This window comes from Hydractinia symbiolongicarpus, chromosome 6, assembly GCF_029227915.1.
Source record: "Hydractinia symbiolongicarpus strain clone_291-10 chromosome 6, HSymV2.1, whole genome shotgun sequence".
Taxonomy (NCBI): domain Eukaryota; kingdom Metazoa; phylum Cnidaria; class Hydrozoa; order Anthoathecata; family Hydractiniidae; genus Hydractinia; species Hydractinia symbiolongicarpus.
The window spans coordinates 14,557,692-14,580,668 of NC_079880.1; the positions used below are offsets into that span (position 1 = coordinate 14,557,692).

General features: G+C 32.4%; 1 protein-coding gene across 1 annotated transcript; it reads right to left on the bottom strand.

Moving 5' to 3' along the window:
• Positions 1-208: 208 nt before the first annotated feature.
• LOC130647128 (ATP-dependent 6-phosphofructokinase, muscle type-like) lies at positions 209-19,637 on the bottom strand. Its single transcript, XM_057452875.1, has 26 exons — positions 19,013-19,637; positions 17,414-17,487; positions 17,189-17,266; positions 17,003-17,104; positions 16,622-16,709; positions 16,178-16,233; positions 15,876-15,943; positions 15,148-15,189; positions 15,022-15,066; positions 14,848-14,890; positions 14,536-14,601; positions 14,050-14,145; positions 13,718-13,810; positions 13,422-13,547; positions 13,203-13,267; positions 12,498-12,570; positions 6,452-6,595; positions 6,192-6,262; positions 5,534-5,621; positions 5,054-5,206; positions 4,403-4,567; positions 3,415-3,479; positions 3,199-3,310; positions 2,968-3,070; positions 2,070-2,175; positions 209-1,605 (listed from the first exon to the last, which is right to left on the bottom strand). Exons 1-26 carry the CDS (start codon positions 19,269-19,271, stop codon positions 1,479-1,481), a joined length of 2,508 nt encoding a protein of 835 aa, XP_057308858.1. The 5' UTR covers positions 19,272-19,637; the 3' UTR covers positions 209-1,478.
• Positions 19,638-22,977: the final 3,340 nt, after the last annotated feature.

Here is a 22,977-nt window from a genome sequence, read left to right on the forward strand (position 1 = left end):
AGATTTTCTTAAATGAGTGTTTGGAGATTGACTGGTTTGGAACTGGGAGCTTAAAGCGAGTGCTCTATCGATAAACTAGCGACCTTAAAACAACTTTATTTTAGGTACAAAAAAGCAACAAAACTTTCGATATTTTTAACCTCGGTGCCTAAACTAGAGGTTGGAAATGTTTTCTCAATGAATGCGAAATTCCAAAAAACAACAGAAATTGTAAATCAAATTAAATGTTACAATCAAAACATGACTAATACAAAATTAAATAATTGCTAGCTAATTATATATAGTAAATATTGAGCGTGCATGTTTTTTAAAGCAATGTAACTTTACATCTGGTGCAAAGTTACTAGTTCACAAAGTTTCAAAGCTCGTAAAAAAAAATTGCTGAAACGGCACTTAACCAATCCTTACCTACCATTCAGAAAACATAATTATTCGGCTCAAATCAGAAAAAGAAATTCTTCCATAAATGAGTATAAATCATTAACCACACGATAAGAAACTAATGCAAAAATCAATGTCTGTTAATTTCATTTGTTGCTTCTTCTAAACTCGAGATTTTTAGCACAACTTTAACAAAATGGTTGCTTAAAAAACGAAAATGGATGGAAATACGGCAAAAGATTTTTTTTAGTTCAGCCATGTTCTTTGATGATCAATAACATGCAAACAAACAAAAAATAGGAACATTAACACTTCATGTATAATAAAATATAAAACTTTAAAGGCGTGCAATAAATATGACTGAAGTTAATTTAAAATTCGCGCCAACTAAAAAATAACACCAACGGAGAAGTCCTTAGAAATAGATAACCGCTGAAACAACAAAACAACAAGAAAGGGTCTGTTTCGTCCTAAAACATTCTTATCACATGACACTTTTTATTACAGCATTTGATTGCGTCAGTGTTTTCAAGAACATGCAATAAAATAGAAACTCAATTTAACTTGCGATAGTAGTGCGTTGTTACATATTTAAGCGAATTTTTTCTGGAGGGGTCATACATAATTAACGTCCCGAGCGAGGGAGGGAGGGGGAGTGTGGCGGTAATCAATTTATGTTTTAGGATTGGGGAAGTGTATGGCACAATTTACATTCAATATATACCTTTAATTATGATTGGGGTAATGCATCCCATATGATTACGTAGGATACATGCCATAGTTTACTACTCTTCTAACTGCTCAGTTTGTGTCATACAGAATGACACGAATAGAGGGGGAATGGGGTGCTAAATCTAGACGTTTTAGAGGGGACGTTCCTTATTATGACCTTGAACACAATCATCAATGGTTGATCCATCGCAATGAATTTTTATTATTAACTTTTATTGAATATAACATTTACGCCTATCCTGTGTTGCGCTAAATCTAGCTAACCTAAAATACTTCTATATATTACTTCCTAGAAAGATTACCGCAAACATCACCCCCGCGACTAGTCTCACGATGAGAAGGAACCACCATCACCGCGGTCAGTATCACGATGAGAAGGAACCAACATCACCGCGGTCAGTCTCACGATAATACATGACTTCGTAATGCGCCAGCACTTTGAGAAGAGGTTTTATGTTACTCGTCCACCAATAACATCTTGGCACACGATTTCTAAAAAAAAGAAGAGAATGCGCCATAATTAACTGCACAAAATTATGGCGGACAAAAGTTTTTATTATTAGAGCATGTCATGATTGAAACATTTTGACATTCTACGAAGATCTTGAATAACCAGAAAATGACCAAAAAATAATCATATAAACACATTGATAGCGAGTAAAAAATAAAGCGTACATTACGCATGCGCTGATGTGATTATTGATTCTTATTAATTGTCTATTTCCAGCACAAAATGGCAAAGAAAAGTCTTACATCAAAATGCTAGCTTCACAATTCCTGTGCTTTGCATAAAAGTCCTTATATCGTAAACACCAAGAGTCTTCTTAGAAGCAACATATATCAATTTTTCAACACTCTTTTAGTGTGCTTAGGCAAAATTGTGTTGATGCCCAGCCCTCTACTGACGAACACAATCAAACAGATCAAAGTTGGGTAGCATGGTTACACATACTTACTTGAAATCTGTATTTTCTAACAGATCTAATACTGGAGTAAACGTGGAAGAATTTTTAATGTGTCCCAACACACAGGATGAATTGGGATCTTCTGTTTTCACCAAACCTACACGGTATAAAAAATAGAGATTACTCTTTAAATTAATTTAAATCTATCAAATATAAGAAATTAAGCGATACTCCCGAGAATAAATAGCCTACTATAATTTTTAAACATTTAAAAAAAAACTTGTGAAGACAACTAAACTAAATTTTAGTTTCTTAAAAAATAATGTAACAAACCATTCTAGTCGTTTTCGTATGGAATAATTTTTTAATCGGTATCATGTAATTTCGCGAAATTAGTTCCTGCGAATATTTATTGCGAAACTCGCTATTTGCGATAATTAGTTCCTGTGAAATTTATTGCGGAACTCGCTATTTGCGATAATTAGTTCTCGCGAAATTTATTGCGAAACTCGCTATTTGCGATTAGTTCCTGCGAAATTTATTGCGGAACTCGCTATTTGCGATAATTAGTTCTCGGATTTGGATATTTCTTTCCTTTTTAAAAAATGATATACACTATATCTTTTTTTCTCATTCACGTAGAAAAGCTTATCATATATTTGTGAATTTTAACTTCATCAGTCTTTCATGTTATGCCTCCCCTACATAAACAACCTTGAAAAAAGGTATAGTTAAGAAAATAAAATTTTTATCCAATTTTTTTTGCGAAATATCAGAACTTGCCACATTCCTGAAAATTAATTTTAATTTTAAAATACTTTTAAGTTCTTTTGTAGAACATTTTGAAAATCTACGAAAGGTTATAAACGAGAAAGACACGCGCTATATTGAATTGCACAGTGTGACCGCGAACGAATTGCAGTGTGACCACGAACAACAAAAGACATACCAAATTCATCTTTACAGGCGTCCATTTTCTGTAGCAGAAAATTAAAGGATTTCACGCCCTGACGTGTTCCGCACAAACGATCAAAAGGTGATGGAGTGCCGCCCTATACAAAATAAAGTTGATTAAGGACCGCCATTTACAAAAATTTAAACACAAAATTTACTTTCCGTGTAAATATAACATCCTGGACTGCAAAACCGAGTATTTTGTAAATAAAAAAGACCCACACACCTGTTGCACATGTCCCAAAACATTAGTTCTTGTCTCAAAGATTCCCTTTCCTTCTTCGGAATACACGCGGGATATGAAGTCCGTAGAATAATTTTCATTACAGTGTTCCGTTCTGTCAAATAATAACAAAAAATTAAGAGCAATCCAACGATCCATTCGATGAATTTGTTACTAGTCATCACAAGATCATTATCTTTGAGAAGAATATTGTCATACCGTAATATCAATCCACTGCCAAAATTACTGTACTTGAACTTGTGTATTAAATGAGTTATGTTGTCCTAAAACAAAAAAAAAGTTAAACGACTTCATGTTCACCTTGACCATATTCGGCCCACGGTTTTCCAACACATTATGACAGGGGGCGGATTCAGCCAAAATACCACTATCTGCTTAAAAATCTATTACTTTATATTTTAAAAAACTACTACTTAAACTTTAAATTTAGAACGAATTTTAACATTCCTTTTGAATTTTTTAAGAGTTATTATTTTTTTAGGTTTTTACATGTAACAATGCCAAGAATTGCCCTAAAATTTTCAAAAAATTGGGCAATCGGATTAATGACACGTCCGAAATGATTCTCCCCTAAAGTTGTGTGTTTCAACTTCTTTAGATAATCCTAACGAAAATATGTTAATATGTATTATATGGATTTCATAGAAATTTAAGAGATAGTTTCCAGTTATGGCCATTATCTAAGGTTCTGAGAAGTATGGGACCTAAACATTTAGTATGCAGGTGTCTAATAGATAAATCTACAAAGTAAGTATATAACCATACAGCATAACAAAATAGAGCTAATGAAACCTGGCAGGGGCAGAATCCGCCTCTCTGAAACGAGCAGGGTTAAGAGGAGAAAATATTGCGACCAGAGATAATTTTAGCGATTTAAAAGTTTTTCGTTTGGCGTGGACTTAATTTAGCGATGATGGAAGATGGTATTTTTTCGAAAATCCAGTTATATTTAGTATTTAGTAACGAAAAAGGTTTAAAAAGTAATAATATAATGTTTTCATTAATTCAAAAACTACTCTTTTATGTTGCGTGTATTTTGGATTTCATACAATCGACATCATTTTTCAACCATTAATAATAACAATTCAAGTCCCCTGTTTTACACCTGCCGCATCAAACGCAAGAAGTACAAATTGTAAATATAAAATAAAAAAACTCCCTGATATACGTATAAAAACACTCCTACCTTTAGGTCGGCCAACGTAAATTTGTCTTCAAATGTATATGCTGAATCCGCGCCACCAGCTATCGCAGCCATGGTAGCTAAGTAACCACATCTACCACCCATTGTTTCCACGATAAAGACTCGACTTTGAGAACTGCTTGCAGACATACGAAGGCGGTCACAACTCTGTAAAAAGATATCAAAATTATCTCAACACATAAATAGGATAAAATAGTAAAAATCTAACGTTCATACTATATTTATATACATTCGTCACCAACAACATACAGGAAAACCTGGAATATGGAAATATGTCCTCGTAAAATATAATTACCCTTTCATTCAAGCTTCATAGATTTGTTAATTATAAAACGTTCGAAATTGCAAGAATTGTTCCTGACTAAAGAAACGCAACCAACTTTTGCTACTGTTGAACTGTTTTCCCTGACTGACAAAAAAATGGTTAGTATAAAAAAATCAAATGATTTAAAATAAAAAATTTTGTGGAGCCACATTAACTGGTTTTGGAAGCCATTACTAAAATAGTATCATAAGAAGCATGGTAAAGGGGTACAAACATCGGAAGCTCATAGCACAACATCAAACCATTCGGTATCCGCTTAATAATGTTTGGTCATTGAAAACTATGTAGAAATACAACAAAGTTCACACCTCTACAATAACATTTAAAGCTGTGTCAGCACCAAGTGAAAACCAGGAGCCTGGAACATTATTACTCATCGTGGCTGGTATTACAACCATGGGTATACAGAATTCATCGTACTTTTTGCGAGCTTGAGTAAGCTGCACCAAACTGTCAAAAGCCTGTGGAAAATAAATATAATCATAGCAAGAACCTAAGTGACTTTCCTTGTCACTATTATCAAATGTCAGACATCATTGACCCTAAAAACAGAAAGTTACTCAAATGTCCAACATTGATCCTTCGAATAAAAGGGAACTTCTGGTTGTCAAATTTAAAAAAAACAAATTTTCATGAATTGTTAAGTTTTAATATTACCAATGCAACAACTAATGAAAAAAAAAGAGAAAAATTGAGGTTTGGAGTATTTCTAACTCGGAAAAAATTAGAAAAATTATTCACCCTACTAAATAAAAATAAATAAATAAAATAATTAATAGAAATAATACCTCAAAACCACCAATAATCAGCAAAGATTGAATACCATGCTCTTTCAGACGTTCTGCTATTTTGTCAAGATGTTTTTCAGGTAGTGTCCTAGTAAATAAAACAGCAGCTGAAAAACTTACACAATGGTTCTACACAGAAATTGCCTTTAGTTCCGATACTACCCTGATTTTAGCATATACCCTGATCCTAGCATATATCCCGATTTTGGCATATATCCTGATTCTAGCATATACCCTGATTCTAGCATGTATCCTGATTCTAGCATGTATCCTGATTTTAGAATACAAGTTTACTTGATTTTAATGTTTTTTCCCACTCATTGAAATGTTTAAAGACTGATATCATGCAACAGTCAAGTTTTGTGATTGTTTGAATTCTTAGGAACGACACTAATAATCTTTTATTTATACTAAAAATAAGGATGGTGATAAACTGATAACTCTGTTAAAGCATGAAAAAAGAATGTTCCAACAATACAAAAATGTTCACAAAGTGGGAAAAAGAAGTTTTATCTAGATCGGCAGAGGCAAGTGTCATGTTTTACTAGGAAAAATCTGTCCTAGTAATTGAGCTTACAACGTTTACAATGAGCTGTAAATTGGTGATCTTTATATAGCTAACAGTGCATATTTACTTTATAAAAATGTTTGGTTTTACCTTGAAACGCCAAGATTTGAACCACCTTGTCCAGTCCATTGTTCTACCTCTGACCAAGTAAGATATCGAAACTAAATAAAAATGATAATAAAAGTGAAAATCTTTCGGAACAATAAGCAAGAGAGACAATACGTTGCTTTGTTTTGTTCTGCGTGTGGCGTGAAAAAAGAGATAAAGTGAAAATCTTTTGGAACAACAAGCGAGAGGGATAATCATTAAGACAAAAAAACAATAGCAATAACCAAAAACACATCAAATACCTTGTTGTTCATAAGACCATCAAAACTATCTGTAACTCCTAACACTGAATGTCCATTGTACAATGCAATACGTACAAATGACCGAACAGCCGCATTCATGCCACCAGCAGGTGCACCTATTGTCATAACAGCTAATTTATAACCCTGAAAGCAAAAAAATTAAGTATTTATACAAAAAATGGACTATAATGTACATACTGCTACATCGACAGGGCAGTAAATGAACCCCTCCTTATTTTAAAAAGGCATTCATTAAATAAAACGATGCTGGTAGGATGCACTTATGTAGAAATTATTAAATAAACGTAAGAAAATACAACCAAATTTATTTTTATGGACTGTTTTGTTTTTCAATTAATGATGTCCTACAAGGCTTTTTATACAACCTTAAAATTTCTAAATTAAACTATTTATATTTTTCTCTTTTCATTTTTAATTCAACTAAAGCCATTTTGTCAAATGCATTTTGTCGAATCCTTTTTGTCAAATTCATTTTGTCAAATCCATTTTGTCAAATCCATTTCGTCAACCCCACTTGTCAAATCCATTTTGTCTAATTCATTTTGTCAAATTCATTTTTTCGAATCTTTTTTGTTGAATCCATTTTGTCGAATTTATTTTGTTGAATCCACTTTGTCAAATTCCTTTTGTTGAGTCCATTTTGTCAAATTCATTTTGTTGAATCCATTTTGTCAAATCCATTTTGCCGAATCCAAGTGGTTGAGTTAGACAGTTTTGACTGTGTATCATTTTGTTTTAATGTTCAACTTTCAGATTTGTCAAAAAAAAGGTTTTAAAAAAATTTGCAATCAATGACACTCTTTGTAAAAAATATCGAATTTAGCAAGTTAAATGGTGTGTTACACGATCAAATTTAGCAAGTTGAATGGTGTGTTACACGATCAAATTTAGCAGTTGAATGGTGTGTTACACGATCAAATTTAGCAAGTTGAATAGTGTGTTACACGATCAAATTTAGCAAGTTGATTAGTGTGTTACACGATCAAATTTAGCAAGTTGATTAGTGTGTTACACGATCAAATTTAGCAAGTTGATTAGTGTGTTACACGATCAAATTTAGCAAGTTGATTAGTGTGTTACACGATCAAATTTAGCAAGTTGAAGAGTGTGTTACACGATCAAATTTAGCAAGTTGATTAGTGTGTTACACGATCAAATTTAGCAAGTTGAAGAGTGTGTTACACGATCAAATTTAGCAAGTTGAATGGTGTGTTACACGATCAAATTTAGCAAGTTGAATAGTGTGTTACACGATCAAATTTAGCAAGTTGAATAGTGTGTTACACAATCAAATTTAGCAAGTTGAATAGTGTGTTACACGATCAAATTTAGCAGTTGAATGGTGTGTTACACGATCAAATTTAGCAAGTTGAATGGTGTGTTACACGATCAAATTTAGCAAGTTGAATGGTGTGTTACACGATCAAATTTAGCAAGTTGAATAGTGTGTTACACGATCAAATTTAGCAAGTTGATTAGTGTGTTACACGATCAAATTTAGCAAGTTGAATAGTGTGTTACACGATCAAATTTAGCAAGTTGAATAGTGTGTTACACGATCAAATTTAGCAAGTTGAATAGTGTGTTACACAATCAAATTTAGCAGTTGAATGGTGTGTTACACGATCAAATTTAGCAAGTTGAATGGTGTGTTACACGATCAAATTTAGCAAGTTGAAGAGTGTGTTACACGATCAAATTTAACAAGTTGAATAGTGTGTTACACGATCAAATTTAGCAAGTTGAATAGTGTGTTACACAATCAAATTTAGCAGTTGAATGGTGTGTTACACGATCAAATTTAGCAAGTTGAATGGTGTGTTACACGATCAAATTTTGCAAGTTGATTAGTGTGTTACACGATCAAATTTAGCAAGTTGAATAGTGTGTTACACAATCAAATTTAGCAAGTTGAATAGTGTGTTACACGATCAAATTTAGCAGTTGAATGGTGTGTTACACGATCAAATTTAGCAAGTTGAATGGTGTGTTACACGATCAAATTTAGCAAGTTGAATGGTGTGTTACACGATCAAATTTAGCAAGTTGAATAGTGTGTTACACGATCAAATTTAGCAAGTTGATTAGTGTGTTACACGATCAAATTTAGCAAGTTGAATAGTGTGTTACACGATCAAATTTAGCAAGTTGAATAGTGTGTTACACGATCAAATTTAGCAAGTTGAATAGTGTGTTACACGATCAAATTTAGCAAGTTGAATAGTGTGTTACACGATCAAATTTAGCAAGTTGAATGGTGTGTTACACGATCAAATTTAGCAAGTTGATTAGTGTGTTACACGATCAAATTTAGCAAGTTGAATGGTGTGTTACACGATCAAATTTAGCAGTTGAATGGTGTGTTACACGATCAAATTTAGCAGTTGAATAGTGTGTTACACGATCAAATTTAGCAAGTTGAATAGTGTGTTACACAATCAAATTTAGCAAGTTGAATAGTGTGTTACACGATCAAATTTAGCAGTTGAATGGTGTGTTACACGATCAAATTTAGCAAGTTGAATGGTGTGTTACACGATCAAATTTAGCAAGTTGAATGGTGTGTTACACGATCAAATTTAGCAAGTTGAATAGTGTGTTACACGATCAAATTTAGCAAGTTGATTAGTGTGTTACACGATCAAATTTAGCAAGTTGATTAGTGTGTTACACGATCAAATTTAGCAAGTTGAAGAGTGTGTTACACGATCAAATTTAGCAAGTTGATTAGTGTGTTACACGATCAAATTTAGCAAGTTGAAGAGTGTGTTACACGATCAAATTTAGCAAGTTGAATGGTGTGTTACACGATCAAATTTAGCAAGTTGAATAGTGTGTTACACGATCAAATTTAGCAAGTTGAATAGTGTGTTACACAATCAAATTTAGCAAGTTGAATAGTGTGTTACACGATCAAATTTAGCAGTTGAATGGTGTGTTACACGATCAAATTTAGCAAGTTGAATGGTGTGTTACACGATCAAATTTAGCAAGTTGAATGGTGTGTTACACGATCAAATTTAGCAAGTTGAATAGTGTGTTACACGATCAAATTTAGCAAGTTGATTAGTGTGTTACACGATCAAATTTAGCAAGTTGAATAGTGTGTTACACGATCAAATTTAGCAAGTTGAATAGTGTGTTACACGATCAAATTTAGCAAGTTGAATAGTGTGTTACACAATCAAATTTAGCAGTTGAATGGTGTGTTACACGATCAAATTTAGCAAGTTGAATGGTGTGTTACACGATCAAATTTAGCAAGTTGAAGAGTGTGTTACACGATCAAATTTAACAAGTTGAATAGTGTGTTACACGATCAAATTTAGCAAGTTGAATAGTGTGTTACACAATCAAATTTAGCAGTTGAATGGTGTGTTACACGATCAAATTTAGCAAGTTGAATGGTGTGTTACACGATCAAATTTTGCAAGTTGATTAGTGTGTTACACGATCAAATTTAGCAAGTTGAATAGTGTGTTACACAATCAAATTTAGCAAGTTGAATAGTGTGTTACACGATCAAATTTAGCAGTTGAATGGTGTGTTACACGATCAAATTTAGCAAGTTGAATGGTGTGTTACACGATCAAATTTAGCAAGTTGAATGGTGTGTTACACGATCAAATTTAGCAAGTTGAATAGTGTGTTACACGATCAAATTTAGCAAGTTGATTAGTGTGTTACACGATCAAATTTAGCAAGTTGAATAGTGTGTTACACGATCAAATTTAGCAAGTTGAATAGTGTGTTACACGATCAAATTTAGCAAGTTGAATAGTGTGTTACACGATCAAATTTAGCAAGTTGAATGGTGTGTTACACGATCAAATTTAGCAAGTTGATTAGTGTGTTACACGATCAAATTTAGCAAGTTGAATGGTGTGTTACACGATCAAATTTAGCAGTTGAATGGTGTGTTACACGATCAAATTTAGCAGTTGAATAGTGTGTTACACGATCAAATTTAGCAAGTTGAATAGTGTGTTACACAATCAAATTTAGCAGTTGAATGGTGTGTTACACGATCAAATTTAGCAAGTTGAATGGTGTGTTACACGATCAAATTTAGCAAGTTGAAGAGTGTGTTACACGATCAAATTTAACAAGTTGAATAGTGTGTTACACGATCAAATTTAGCAAGTTGAATAGTGTGTTACACAATCAAATTTAGCAGTTGAATGGTGTGTTACACGATCAAATTTAGCAAGTTGAATGGTGTGTTACACGATCAAATTTTGCAAGTTGATTAGTGTGTTACACGATCAAATTTAGCAAGTTGAATAGTGTGTTACACAATCAAATTTAGCAAGTTGAATAGTGTGTTACACGATCAAATTTAGCAGTTGAATGGTGTGTTACACGATCAAATTTAGCAAGTTGAATGGTGTGTTACACGATCAAATTTAGCAAGTTGAATGGTGTGTTACACGATCAAATTTAGCAAGTTGAATAGTGTGTTACACGATCAAATTTAGCAAGTTGATTAGTGTGTTACACGATCAAATTTAGCAAGTTGAATAGTGTGTTACACGATCAAATTTAGCAAGTTGAATAGTGTGTTACACGATCAAATTTAGCAAGTTGAATAGTGTGTTACACGATCAAATTTAGCAAGTTGAATGGTGTGTTACACGATCAAATTTAGCAAGTTGATTAGTGTGTTACACGATCAAATTTAGCAAGTTGAATGGTGTGTTACACGATCAAATTTAGCAGTTGAATGGTGTGTTACACGATCAAATTTAGCAGTTGAATAGTGTGTTACACGATCAAATTTAGCAAGTTGAATAGTGTGTTACACAATCAAATTTAGCAAGTTGAATAGTGTGTTACACGATCAAATTTAGCAGTTGAATGGTGTGTTACACGATCAAATTTAGCAAGTTGAATGGTGTGTTACACGATCAAATTTAGCAAGTTGAATGGTGTGTTACACGATCAAATTTAGCAAGTTGAATAGTGTGTTACACGATCAAATTTAGCAAGTTGATTAGTGTGTTACACGATCAAATTTAGCAAGTTGAATGGTGTGTTACACGATCAAATTTAGCAAGTTGAATAGTGTGTTACACGATCAAATTTAGCAAGTTGAATAGTGTGTTACACGATCAAATTTAGCAAGTTGAATGGTGTGTTACACAATCAAATTTAGCAAGTTGATTAGTGTGTTACACGATCAAATTTAGCAAGTTGATTAGTGTGTTACACGATCAAATTTAGCAAGTTGATTAGTGTGTTACACGATCAAATTTAGCAAGTTGATTAGTGTGTTACACGATCAAATTTAGCAAGTTGAATGGTGTGTTACACGATCAAATTTAGCAAGTTGAATGGTGTGTTACACGATCAAATTTAGCAAGTTGAATAGTGTGTTACACGATCAAATTTAGCAAGTTGAATGGTGTGTTACACGATCAAATTTAGCAAGTTGAATGGTGTGTTACACGATCAAATTTAGCAAGTTGAATAGTGTGTTACACGATCAAATTTAGCAGTTGAATGGTGTGTTACACGATCAAATTTAGCAAGTTGAATGGTGTGTTACACGATCAAATTTAGCAAGTTGAATGGTGTGTTACACGATCAAATTTGGCAATTACATATATCTAATTTGAGAAAATGGATCATTTATCTCTGTTATTTTTGAACACAAAGTTCCAATTCGACAAATTGAATTTGACAAAATAGATAATGTATTACCCACTTAAAAATATCACAACTATTCCAATGTTCTTTGAATATAATTAATAAGCTTTCCCTTTGAATTGAACACTTTCTAATGACCACCATTCCTCAAAGTCCCTAAATTAAATAAGTTCCCCAGGTGCTTACTGGAGTAAATACAGTACTTCAGATAGAGTCTAAATTCTTTCTCTGGAAATTTTTAAATATCGCAATAAATTCTAATCTTATTGCATATTATTGTGTATATTAAATAAGCACCCTCTTGAATAGATCTCCTTAAAAATACTCTAACAAGAAGAGCTCATCCAATTAACCAATCTGTTATAATATATTTTACCTTATTGGTGGGTGTCTGTGGAGGTGAGACATGCTTCAATTCTTTAAACATGATCAAATTCTTTTCAAACGTACTAAAATAATGAGTTAAGTAAAGTACATTTTAGCATGTATCATTAAAAAGAGTTTAACAAAGAGGGACGGAAAAGCATTTTTTGTGATAAAAAGGGTGGTAGGATGTATGCGTACAGTTTCGCACAGATATATCATTAATTGAAAAATGCTTAGAGAGCTAACTCACACGATAGCCACTAAATTTCGAAAACAGTTAAGAACTTTTTTCAGCATTTTTTCACACAATTAACTATAAATTTCAGGTCGATTTTGCAATATTCAAGGACAGTGTTTGACAAATGGTTACAAACCAGTATATGAGTATGAAAATAAAGGAGTAATTGTAATCTACCATGAGTAAGTACTTAGGAAACTCCCATTTAATAATCAGAATCAGCATTAAACAGAAAAAAGAAAAAATATTGACAGAGATTCAGAGAAGGTCTTTTTCCAGGATTATTATTAAAAAGGTCTTCGTCAGACTTTTTTCTAAAATGGATTTTTCAGAACCAAATGAATTAAATCAATGTGAACTTAAAGTGTATTTGTAATCACATGTATTTTTTTAAATGTTTTATCTCTGATACAAAACCAAACCAAAACAATACTTAAAAAATAAAGAGAAAAAAAGAAAGTAAAAAAATGCAAATACCTTCCTCTCAATTTAACCACCTTCTCAAATTCACCATTATCAAATGCAGTCTTTATTTCAATACACTAACAGGTGATAAAAACACACATTACTTACTGAAAATCACCTTTTCCTTCAAACCAAAATAATTCTTTAAAAAACAAAACAGACAAACCACTACAAGACAAGCAACTCTTTCAATAGAGAATGTACAACTGACAATTTCAACGAAATACTTACGGAGTCGACACAGGATTGAAGTGGTTTCTTTACAATTTGTTGACCATTTAAACACATAACAGTGGGAATTGTTTGCTCGCCTGATTCCAAAACACACAATGCTGCCTCAGCACCAAGCCTACTTGCCTAAAATGTGATTTGGTAAAAAGAGGGTTCATTAGATCTTAAAAGCAGAGCATCCGAACAAGTTCTGTTTACTAATACATTGTGTATTTGGCTGACATTGAGCTTTGTACAACTTATAACCTTTCTACATGTTTGTTTATGCGAGTGAAAACTTATAATAAAAATCTCACCAAAAGTCGGTCAAATGCAGATGGTGTTCCACCTCGTTGCACGTGTCCCAGCACTGTCACTCTTGTGTCGTATTTTAATTTCTTCGATAAAAGCTAAACATTTTTTTATTAAAAATACTATAATTTAGTTTAAATAGAATCCAGATTAAACTATATTATTTGGTACTGAAAACAAAATTATGTTTTGAGCGAGGTCAGCTTTTTACTACAGCTAAAAAAGACGCTCGGTTGATCAAGTCAACATTGAGCATAACACTATAAGTACTAAGCAATGTACACACATAAAGGGATAAAATCAGTTTTTACTAGATAAGTGAAAAAAAAGTCCTAACCTCTTTAACTTGAGCAGCAGTAACTGGATTTCCATGTACATCCTGCGCTCCTTCTGCTAATATTATGATAGTTGAGACACGCCCAGTCTCTCGTGTCTAAAAGTAAATAAGACTGTTATTCTGACAAGAAAGAAAATTTTATTTTTTGTTAATATTTAAAATTTTGAGATGAAAAAGATAACAAGAACTCATTACCTTAAAATTTCTTTTGTATTTAAAAAAGAAAACAAATTTTTGTGGACACATAAAGAAAACCAAACCTACATCAGGTGCTTTTTTGGTCAGTTTAAGAGAAAAGGAATTCTGAAAAATGTTTTATAACTAAAACCTCACAGATTTGATAAAATCTTCTTCTATCAATTCACAACATTTCACTCTTAGGGTTTATGGTAAAAATTTTTGAAATGCTTAAAAATAAATACAATTTTGGTGAATAAAAATTTAGGCTTAAAAGTCATTTTTAACGCTACCATTTTCATTACATACCTTTCTCAAATTATCACACAAATTTTCTTCCCATCCATCTTCTGATGGCCATTCAGGAAGAAAAACCTAAACATTAATTATATGTGTTGCAATACTTTATTTTTAAAACAACAAAATGATCTCTACCAAGCAACGACAAAACTTTACATAACTAAAATTTTTGAAAAAGACTTGTTTTTATTAGATCATGCTATAATTAATTTCACTATAATTATCACTGCCAAGATTGTTATAATTCACCTATTATTAATTAAATATGGAAAGTATCTATGCCTAGAATCTAGATTTATAAATAAATAAGTAAATACACACCCAATCTGCGTTGCAACTGATACCAGCAATCAGAGCAAGATACCTGTCAAAAAATAGAATAAAATTTATAGAATGTCTTTTAGATGTTCATAGGTAACACATATACACTTACTGATACAAGTTTGTGTATTTACATATACTGAATACATAAACTAAAATTATTGTTTTTCGTACCCACATCTTCTACCCATCACTTCAAGAATAAAGGCTCTTTGATGGCTAAAACAAAGTAGTAACAAAATATTAATTTGACTATTTAAAGCATGAAAATTTTAATAAAATTGGTTTAGTTGAATATACCTTTGAGCAGTTGTTGCAATTGCATCCACACTTTCCAACACCCTAGAAATAAAATAACACTCTATAAAACTGTAATTCTTGATGTTTATTGTATTCATTGTACTGTGAGGAGCTTTTTCCTGACCATTTCCCCTTACCCACTTTTTTGAAGACAAGCTTATTTAACAGCACAGGGATGGAGCTAACTGCTTCTTTATATGTACACAATAATTTTATACATTTTACATGACCAATATAAATATCTATCATGTTGGGAAGCGGTGTGTGCAATTTTTGTTCTTTAACTATGTGTTTATAGTTCACCTTGATATTTTGTGCTTTTTAGTGTATTATGGTACATTTTTTTGGTTTTTGTCACAGTATATATATACATGCTGAGCAATTACACAAATATTTTATAAATCTCAACTTTAAGCTTATTTTTTTTTAAATTCTGCAAATTCAGTTACCTTAATAATTTTGCTTTCATTAAGGTGTGCAGGCCTGGAAAGACTTGGTAAGTTTCATGCCAAATAAACAACTTTAGAAATTAGCACTGAAAAGTATCCAAATAATCAAATGTAAAATGGAATATTTTATAAGAGGTTCTTAACCAATATGCCACACCCAAAAGCACACCTAAAACCTTGTGTGCTAAAATTTTCCTATAAAGAGCCTGGAAAACTCAATTCTCGTGAAACACATTCTGTGTTTCATCCTGCAATCAGAAACAATAACAAAACCTTTACCTATGTAATGCTGAATCAGCCCCAATGGTCATATCAGTACCGCAGAAGTCATTATCAATACTACCAACCTAAACAAAAAATTAATTGTGATATTGCAAACGTCTGACAGAAAGTCATGCAATTATAAATTAGAAGGAAACACACTTCTTGAAATAAATAAATGAAAAAAGAAGGGCCCTTAAGAAAAATAAGATCTTAAAAGCAGTTTTTTAACTGAAAAACTATGACTTAAGATTAAAACAAAACATATGAAATTCATCACATAGACAGATCATCCATCAGTATGATTACATTTTACCTACCATTCCAACTAAGCTCAAATATGAGTGATCTATAGCTTGTTCTTCTGTTACTTTTCCTAAAAATGTTATTAAATTTAAATAAAACTTTGTAAGAAGAGACTTCAAATGACTGTCACACAATAAAAAATAACAAAATATATAACAAAATAAGAGAATAAAAAACAAAAATTCTTGAATCAACACTTTCTAAAATAAAAGATTTACTTTAGAAAGTTTAGTATTTCGTCAAATAGTGTCCATTGAACAATTACTGTAATTAAATTGCAAATTTACAAGCAAGAGAGATGTAAAAGATGGATCTAAAAGATGGATGTAAAAGGTGGATGTAAAAGTACCATAGCAAACATTATTGTTTAAAGGTTAAGAAGAAAATGCTGTTGCTTTTTCATAGCAATTACCTTGTCTAGAGGAGGAAAAAAGTGGATGGATATACATGTTTAATACCTTCATTTTTCAGTTCTGCAACTAGTGACTTCCATTCGCTGCTTAACAAACTCGCACCTGTCAAACTGCCATCTCCACCAATAACAACCTAGCAAAAATATAAAGTATAAATAAAAATATTAATTCTAGCATATTGTTGTAATCTTTTTGTAGAATTTTTAAAACGTTTCCTAATAACCATATAGTGTAACCACTATACACTATGACATAATAGAGATAGTTAACAAACACAAGGTTATGGCAGTGATTTAACAAAATGTTGAGTCAGCAATTTTAAGTGGATACAGGTAACTGTGAATTTAAAATAAATTTTCTTTTAGATAACAAAGAAAAAGAAACAGTCATAAAGAAGACCTAAAAAACGCAAGAAGAAACATTTACAAGATTTGTTATTCCTCTTTTGATAAGGTTGTAAGCAGCTTTCTTTCTACCAGCCCGTTCTCTAAAATCAGTACACCTTGCACTTCCTATCACAGTTCCTCCCTGAAAAAAATAATAATGAACAAATACAGAAATAAAATCGACACACAAAGAAAAAGAGAAAAATAATGTTTGAAGGTCTCATACTTGATGAATTATTCCATGTACACCATCCCAGAAAATTTCTTTTATGTTCTTTCCACCATCAACAAGACCTTGATAACCCTAGATAATTAGGAGAAATTTCAACATTTTAATATGAAGAGGAAGTAGTGTGGGACAGTTTGACAAAAGTTGAGTTTAAAAAACAGACAATTCTATTCTGATGATTTGCACAATATTGCATACAAATAAATAAGATAATCTACATACCCAATATACTACAAAGGTTTTCGCACCAGCATGTAAAGCCAATCTTACTGTTGCTCTGATAGCTGAATTCATACCTAAGTTAATAAATAAATAAATAAAAAAATAAATAAATTACTTGCCTTGTGATATATTTTATTATTTTGTTTGCATTAATCTTATATGAGTGTCTGCAGCAGATTTGATGCACCAATACACAAGTTTGAAAACAATGTTTTGTGAGCATAGATACACCAATATAAATGTCTGAATTGAGTGACAATTTAAGAAAATTTAACATTTATAAAAATCCTTTATGTATCTCTGGCAGTAATGGAACAAAGTTACAGTCTAAGGGGAGAAAGAGTCAGCCGTTTAGATGAAATATCTAAGAAAGACCTTAAATTTTTCTCATTACTTACTTAATAATTTTAAGGTTTTGTATCCAAAAAATTGTACAATGTACATAGCCTGTTTCACCACACATTCTTTAAACCTTGGAATTATACTGCAAATCTTACATGTCAAATTTCTACTTAATGTCAAACTTATATACTTTTGCTAAGAAATCGATGTTTCGTAACAACATTGAAAATTTATATGAAAATATGGAAGGATGAGTGGTCTACTTTTGTTGGCTATTGCTAGAGTAAGACTACAATTCCAGGTGCACAAATGGTGCAATCTTTACAGTTTTATTTCTAAAAAGTCTGACAAAATATCTAACACATTGCAAATGTTTATGCACTCACTTTTGTTTTAATTATTACACTACTAGTCGATAAGGCCCGTGGAGTAATCCACTTAGGCAGAAGGACAATGGAAAGATAGGTTGTTTGAGATTTTTTGCTGACGTCAGCAGTGTAAATTCAAAATAAATAAATTGAGAAACTTGTTTTCATGTTTCCTCCATTGTGTAAAGCTTAAACTGCTGATCAAGAACATGTATATGATCGTGTGGTTTTGATGAGCGGTTAGTGAAGTATAAGGGTTTAAAAATTTTGCTGACGTCAGCAATGACCCGTCAAAACTAAAAATTATCATCAATGACCCGTCAAAACCAAAAATTTTCATCGAATAGATCTTGAAACACTGATTAAGAAAATGTAAAGAATCATGTACTTTTGACAAACGGTTGCAGAGATATTAAGGTTTAAAGGTTTTTTGACGATGTCATCAACCCGCCCATTCTAAAACAGATTTGGGGACCCAGGTTTGAGAAAATTGCCCAAATTGGTCCTAGGTGGTCCCTGGTTACCCACACGGTGAAAAATCATTGACGTCACCAACTCGTTTCCAAGTTATTTGGCCTCAAAATTTTAAGTGCACTGTATGACGTCACGCCGTAACGTTATAAAATTTAACATTTGGGACATACTTTTTTTGGCGACATCAAAAGAAAATGACGATATCCACTATGACCATTACATACACTCCGTATTATTATATAAGATCTTCAAAACACAGATGTGTTTAAGATTAAATGATTTTTTGGCAAATAATCTGATCACCATAAAGAAACAGTTTAATAAAAAAATTGAAAAACAAGACAAAACAAAAACAGGTAAAAACTTATTAGCCAGAATATGAAAGCTCTATTAAAACAGAATTAAAATCTCTAACCTTGTGAATCACCCCCACTTGTTAAAATAGCAATACTTTGACCAATTCCATCAACTCCAGATGCAAAGGACATTTTCTTCTTCAGTCTTCTTCCATATCGTGGCCTTCTTAGCATGGGTGCATCCACGTCATCGGAGAAAGCTGAATCGGAATTAGTTGTTCGGCGTCTAGATCTTGGAGCAATAGCAGCCTGACGATTAACAAAAACCATGACTTTTTGATAAAGATAAGACGCAATGCTGACAACGTACCACAACATCTTGGTAAGTTTGTTTTGTGACTGTTTATTGTTAATTTTATATTCTAAAGAGGAATACAATAAACATAAAAAAATCTATACAGTGCTGTTTAATCTATACAGACCTTTTTTAATATACAGAACATAGTAGGCACAAAAGCAAAAATGAGGTCTTTTTCAGTCCATTTATTTGCATAAAGATATTGCTAGGACCTGAAATAAATCTATGAATCAGAAGGTATCAATCAACACTTCATAATCAGGGTGTCCAGTCAATATTAAATCTTTATTTTCCTAATTTTTGACATTTTCTTCACTTTTATTTTTTATTTTCACCAGTTATACTTGCAGATTCTTGCTGATTTAAAGTGTGATAATGTTGAATCTCTTCGTGAAATGCAAAATGAGCTTTTAGAGAGTGTTCATTCTTGCACATAATATAATATATATGTCATATATATGACATATATATATATGTCATATATATATGTCTTAATTATTAGTCATGTTGTTATTAGTAGCATGAACTTGACATCTGGATAAGTAGAGTAGGTGATGAAAATAAACAACTCTTTGAATGCATATTAGCAAACAAAGTTTGTGGTGGGGAAGGTCATGGTAAAATATACTATTTTTAGATCCAATCCATCAGGAGACTAGATAGATAGATAGATAGATAGATAGATAGATAGATAGATGTGCATATTTTACATGGGTAGCCTCACAAATATCGAGAAATATACCCTGTCTGTGAGTATTTAATGCTCATTTTGAGCTACGCAGACCCAATTAGGGCCCGCGCTCTACTAGACAACTCCTGGCAACACCCAACGGCCCACAGTGTGCCATCTTCCCAATTTCCCTCACATGGCTTGGGTTAACCCGGGGCTATGGTAACATTCACTCGCCCATGTTGAATCGTGGTCAAGAGGAATCGAACCTGGTCTCCCGCACAGAGTACAAGAGCTATAACCACTAATCTATGGCGCCACCCTAACCACTAATCTACGGCGCCACCCTAACCACTAATCTACGGCGCCACCCGAAGACTGTCTATACACCTCAGTATCCCTGGTATTGGTGGGTAATAATTCTCTTGTAGATGTTTTAAAAATCTTGACATCCATAAAATTTTTCTTGCACCCCTCATTTATTCCTAGCATCCTTGTGTCCAATTGAGTTTAAAAAACTTAAAGAAAACTGAGAAAGTTTATTCAGATTTTGCCTGTCCCATACAAAGTAAAGAAACCTTTTACCTCTTTCATATATTTCTACAGTTTACTGTTATGGCACAGACTTGAATAAAGAATAATGACCATCTACCCACCCACAATTCATCATCACAGAAAATCATGAAAACATGAAGACCGACCTTTCACAGGATATAAAGTAATTATTGAACATATCCTAAATAGGGGTTTATTATGTATATATATATATGTATATATATATCAACTAAACAACTATTCAGTCAATTGCACAACAAAAAATACAGCTACAACTAGATTTAAAATTTGTTATTAAAAACTATTCCAAGAGAATAGTGGATGCTCAGTGGTGCACTTACCTACGCTGACCACTAATTTGTGGCATTCACATACTTGCATGCCCCCCAAAACAGTATGTGAATGCCATACATCTTGCTGAAAAAATGAAAGGCAGACTTTGGCTTGATTATATTATGTATAGCTAGCCCCTCTGAAAAATTATACAATTAGCCAAAACACATTAGGGCTGTACTTCTTCTGTTTAGAAAAATACAAGTAATTTTATCTAGCTAATTACGTTTATTGTGTTTATTATTATGTAAGCTGTTAGTTATAATGTATTAATTGAACTTATTATTCCCTTGCCTGTGTTTAAAAAATAGCAAGTTAGCCTATAGCTGGCTAAGTAAAATTTTGTTTAAGAAACTTTTTTCAGTGCATATATTTAGACATTTGACAGACAGTTAATCATATAATAATATTAAGCTCAAACGCGCGACCACCTGATGTCTAAACTCTGGAACCCACCACCTCGATGACTTTATGTGGCTTCATTTCGTTTGCCACGATATGATACAGGAATCGAAAAACCAAAGTATATTATTTATCATTATCAAAATAAAACCAAAACCAATAAATTACTTTCACCAGGCAAATAAATAAAAAAAATATATTTGAATCTTATTCGAATTTGACGTGCATCAGGTCACTTTACTATTATTTCGTGTTCTGTTTATATCAGGTATCCGATTCCATGGCTGATGTGTAAACATCGAAAGCCCCTTCGGCTTTAACACCCAAAGAAGAATAAATGAACATATTCCCCGTCCTGCGCCCAGCGGACAGAAACAATAAGAATGCTAAATACCACTAAGTTTCATTGTTCATCTTCTCTGATACCATAAAAATTTGTTGAGCTAAAACATGTTGTCCTCAGTGGTACTGCATTGTTAATAAATTTTTCTTTAAATAATTAATTTGTTGTGAGTTCTTATTTATTTCCCTTTTTTTCCCATCCCATGCAAAATGTGTAGGAATAAAAAAAAATTACTTTAGCGTAAACCTAAAAATGAAAACTCAGTTTCTTGCGCTGCGTAAACTTTGTATTTTGCAGTTACGTTTCAGCTAATGTCAAACATTTCCAGGCAAACGTTATTACTTAGTTTTTCCATAAGATAACTGGCAGCTTGGGAGGTTAGGAAATAATGTTCGTGATAATGACCAGTGAGTTGTTTTATTGTCACAGTGAATTGATTTCTTTTCTAACGATTATCCTTTGAGCTCTTTAAGTTGTCTAGACACGTGACATTCATAGACACAAAAACTTATCACGCAATTTAGTTTTTACATGGGTCTATTCTGTTTCGTTTTAAACAAGCACCAAACTTACCATTAGGTTAAAGAAACTCTGAAACTGTGGAAACAAAGTTTTATTATGACACCTTCGTTGCAGTTCACAAAACGTAGCATATCTGTTGTCCATGTCCCAAGGACTTCTTTTTAACTTTTATTAGTAAAGTTAGAAAAGACGCTGAGAATGAAATTGTAGGTTTTCATATTATTAGAAAGAATTTTTCTCAAATAATTGTTGTTGTTGAGACACTCAAAAACCCAGATGTTATAATCGGTAATCAAAAAAGAAGGTTTCTCCAGCTTTTCCAGGTCACATCTTGAACTTTTACAATTTAGCAAAAGTACTTTCCATGTGTTTTGCATATGTCACCAAAGTGTACATCGTAATTAGTGAGGAGTTTAAACATGCGTATCTCACCGTATCAATAAGAGACATCAGTTCAACTCCGGTCGTTGTAAACATATCCTAAGTCAACCCGGGTTGTTGCTGTTGTTGCTGTTGTTGTTGTTGTTGTTATTGTTGTTGTTGTTAATAAAGCATCTCTTAACCTGCTTTGAAAAAAGTGTTTCCGTTGAAATAATTAGGGAAGATCATTATGTAAAAGTGTCAATAATAAAGACGTTTCGAATATCCCGGAAACTTTTGTGTGCGGGACATTCTTGACCTTTTAAACATTCTAAAGTCTTTTTAATGTTTTAGAGGAAAAAATTAATTAATTTTTTTTTTTTAAAAAAAATACCGTTCTGAACAACAACATTTTACTCTTCTATAACTGAGAAACAATAGATTATAGGGTCGAGAAATTGGATAAGAGTTAGTACGGCCAGCTGTGGTCGGTTCTTCTCCTTAGCAAATTTTTAAAATTTAATACCTTCTGATCAGCTAA

Coding starts and splice junctions, on each gene's coding strand:
- LOC130647128 (XM_057452875.1), bottom strand. CDS start 19,271: ATGTTGTGGTACGTTGTCAGCATTGCGTCTTATCTTTATCAAAAAGTC. Junction 17,105..17,188: donor TACATGGAATAATTCATCAA/GTATGAGACCTT, acceptor TATTTTTTTCAG/GGAGGAACTGTGATAGGAAG. Junction 12,571..13,202: donor GTGGTTAAATTGAGAGGAAG/GTATTTGCATTT, acceptor TCATTATTTTAG/TACGTTTGAAAAGAATTTGA.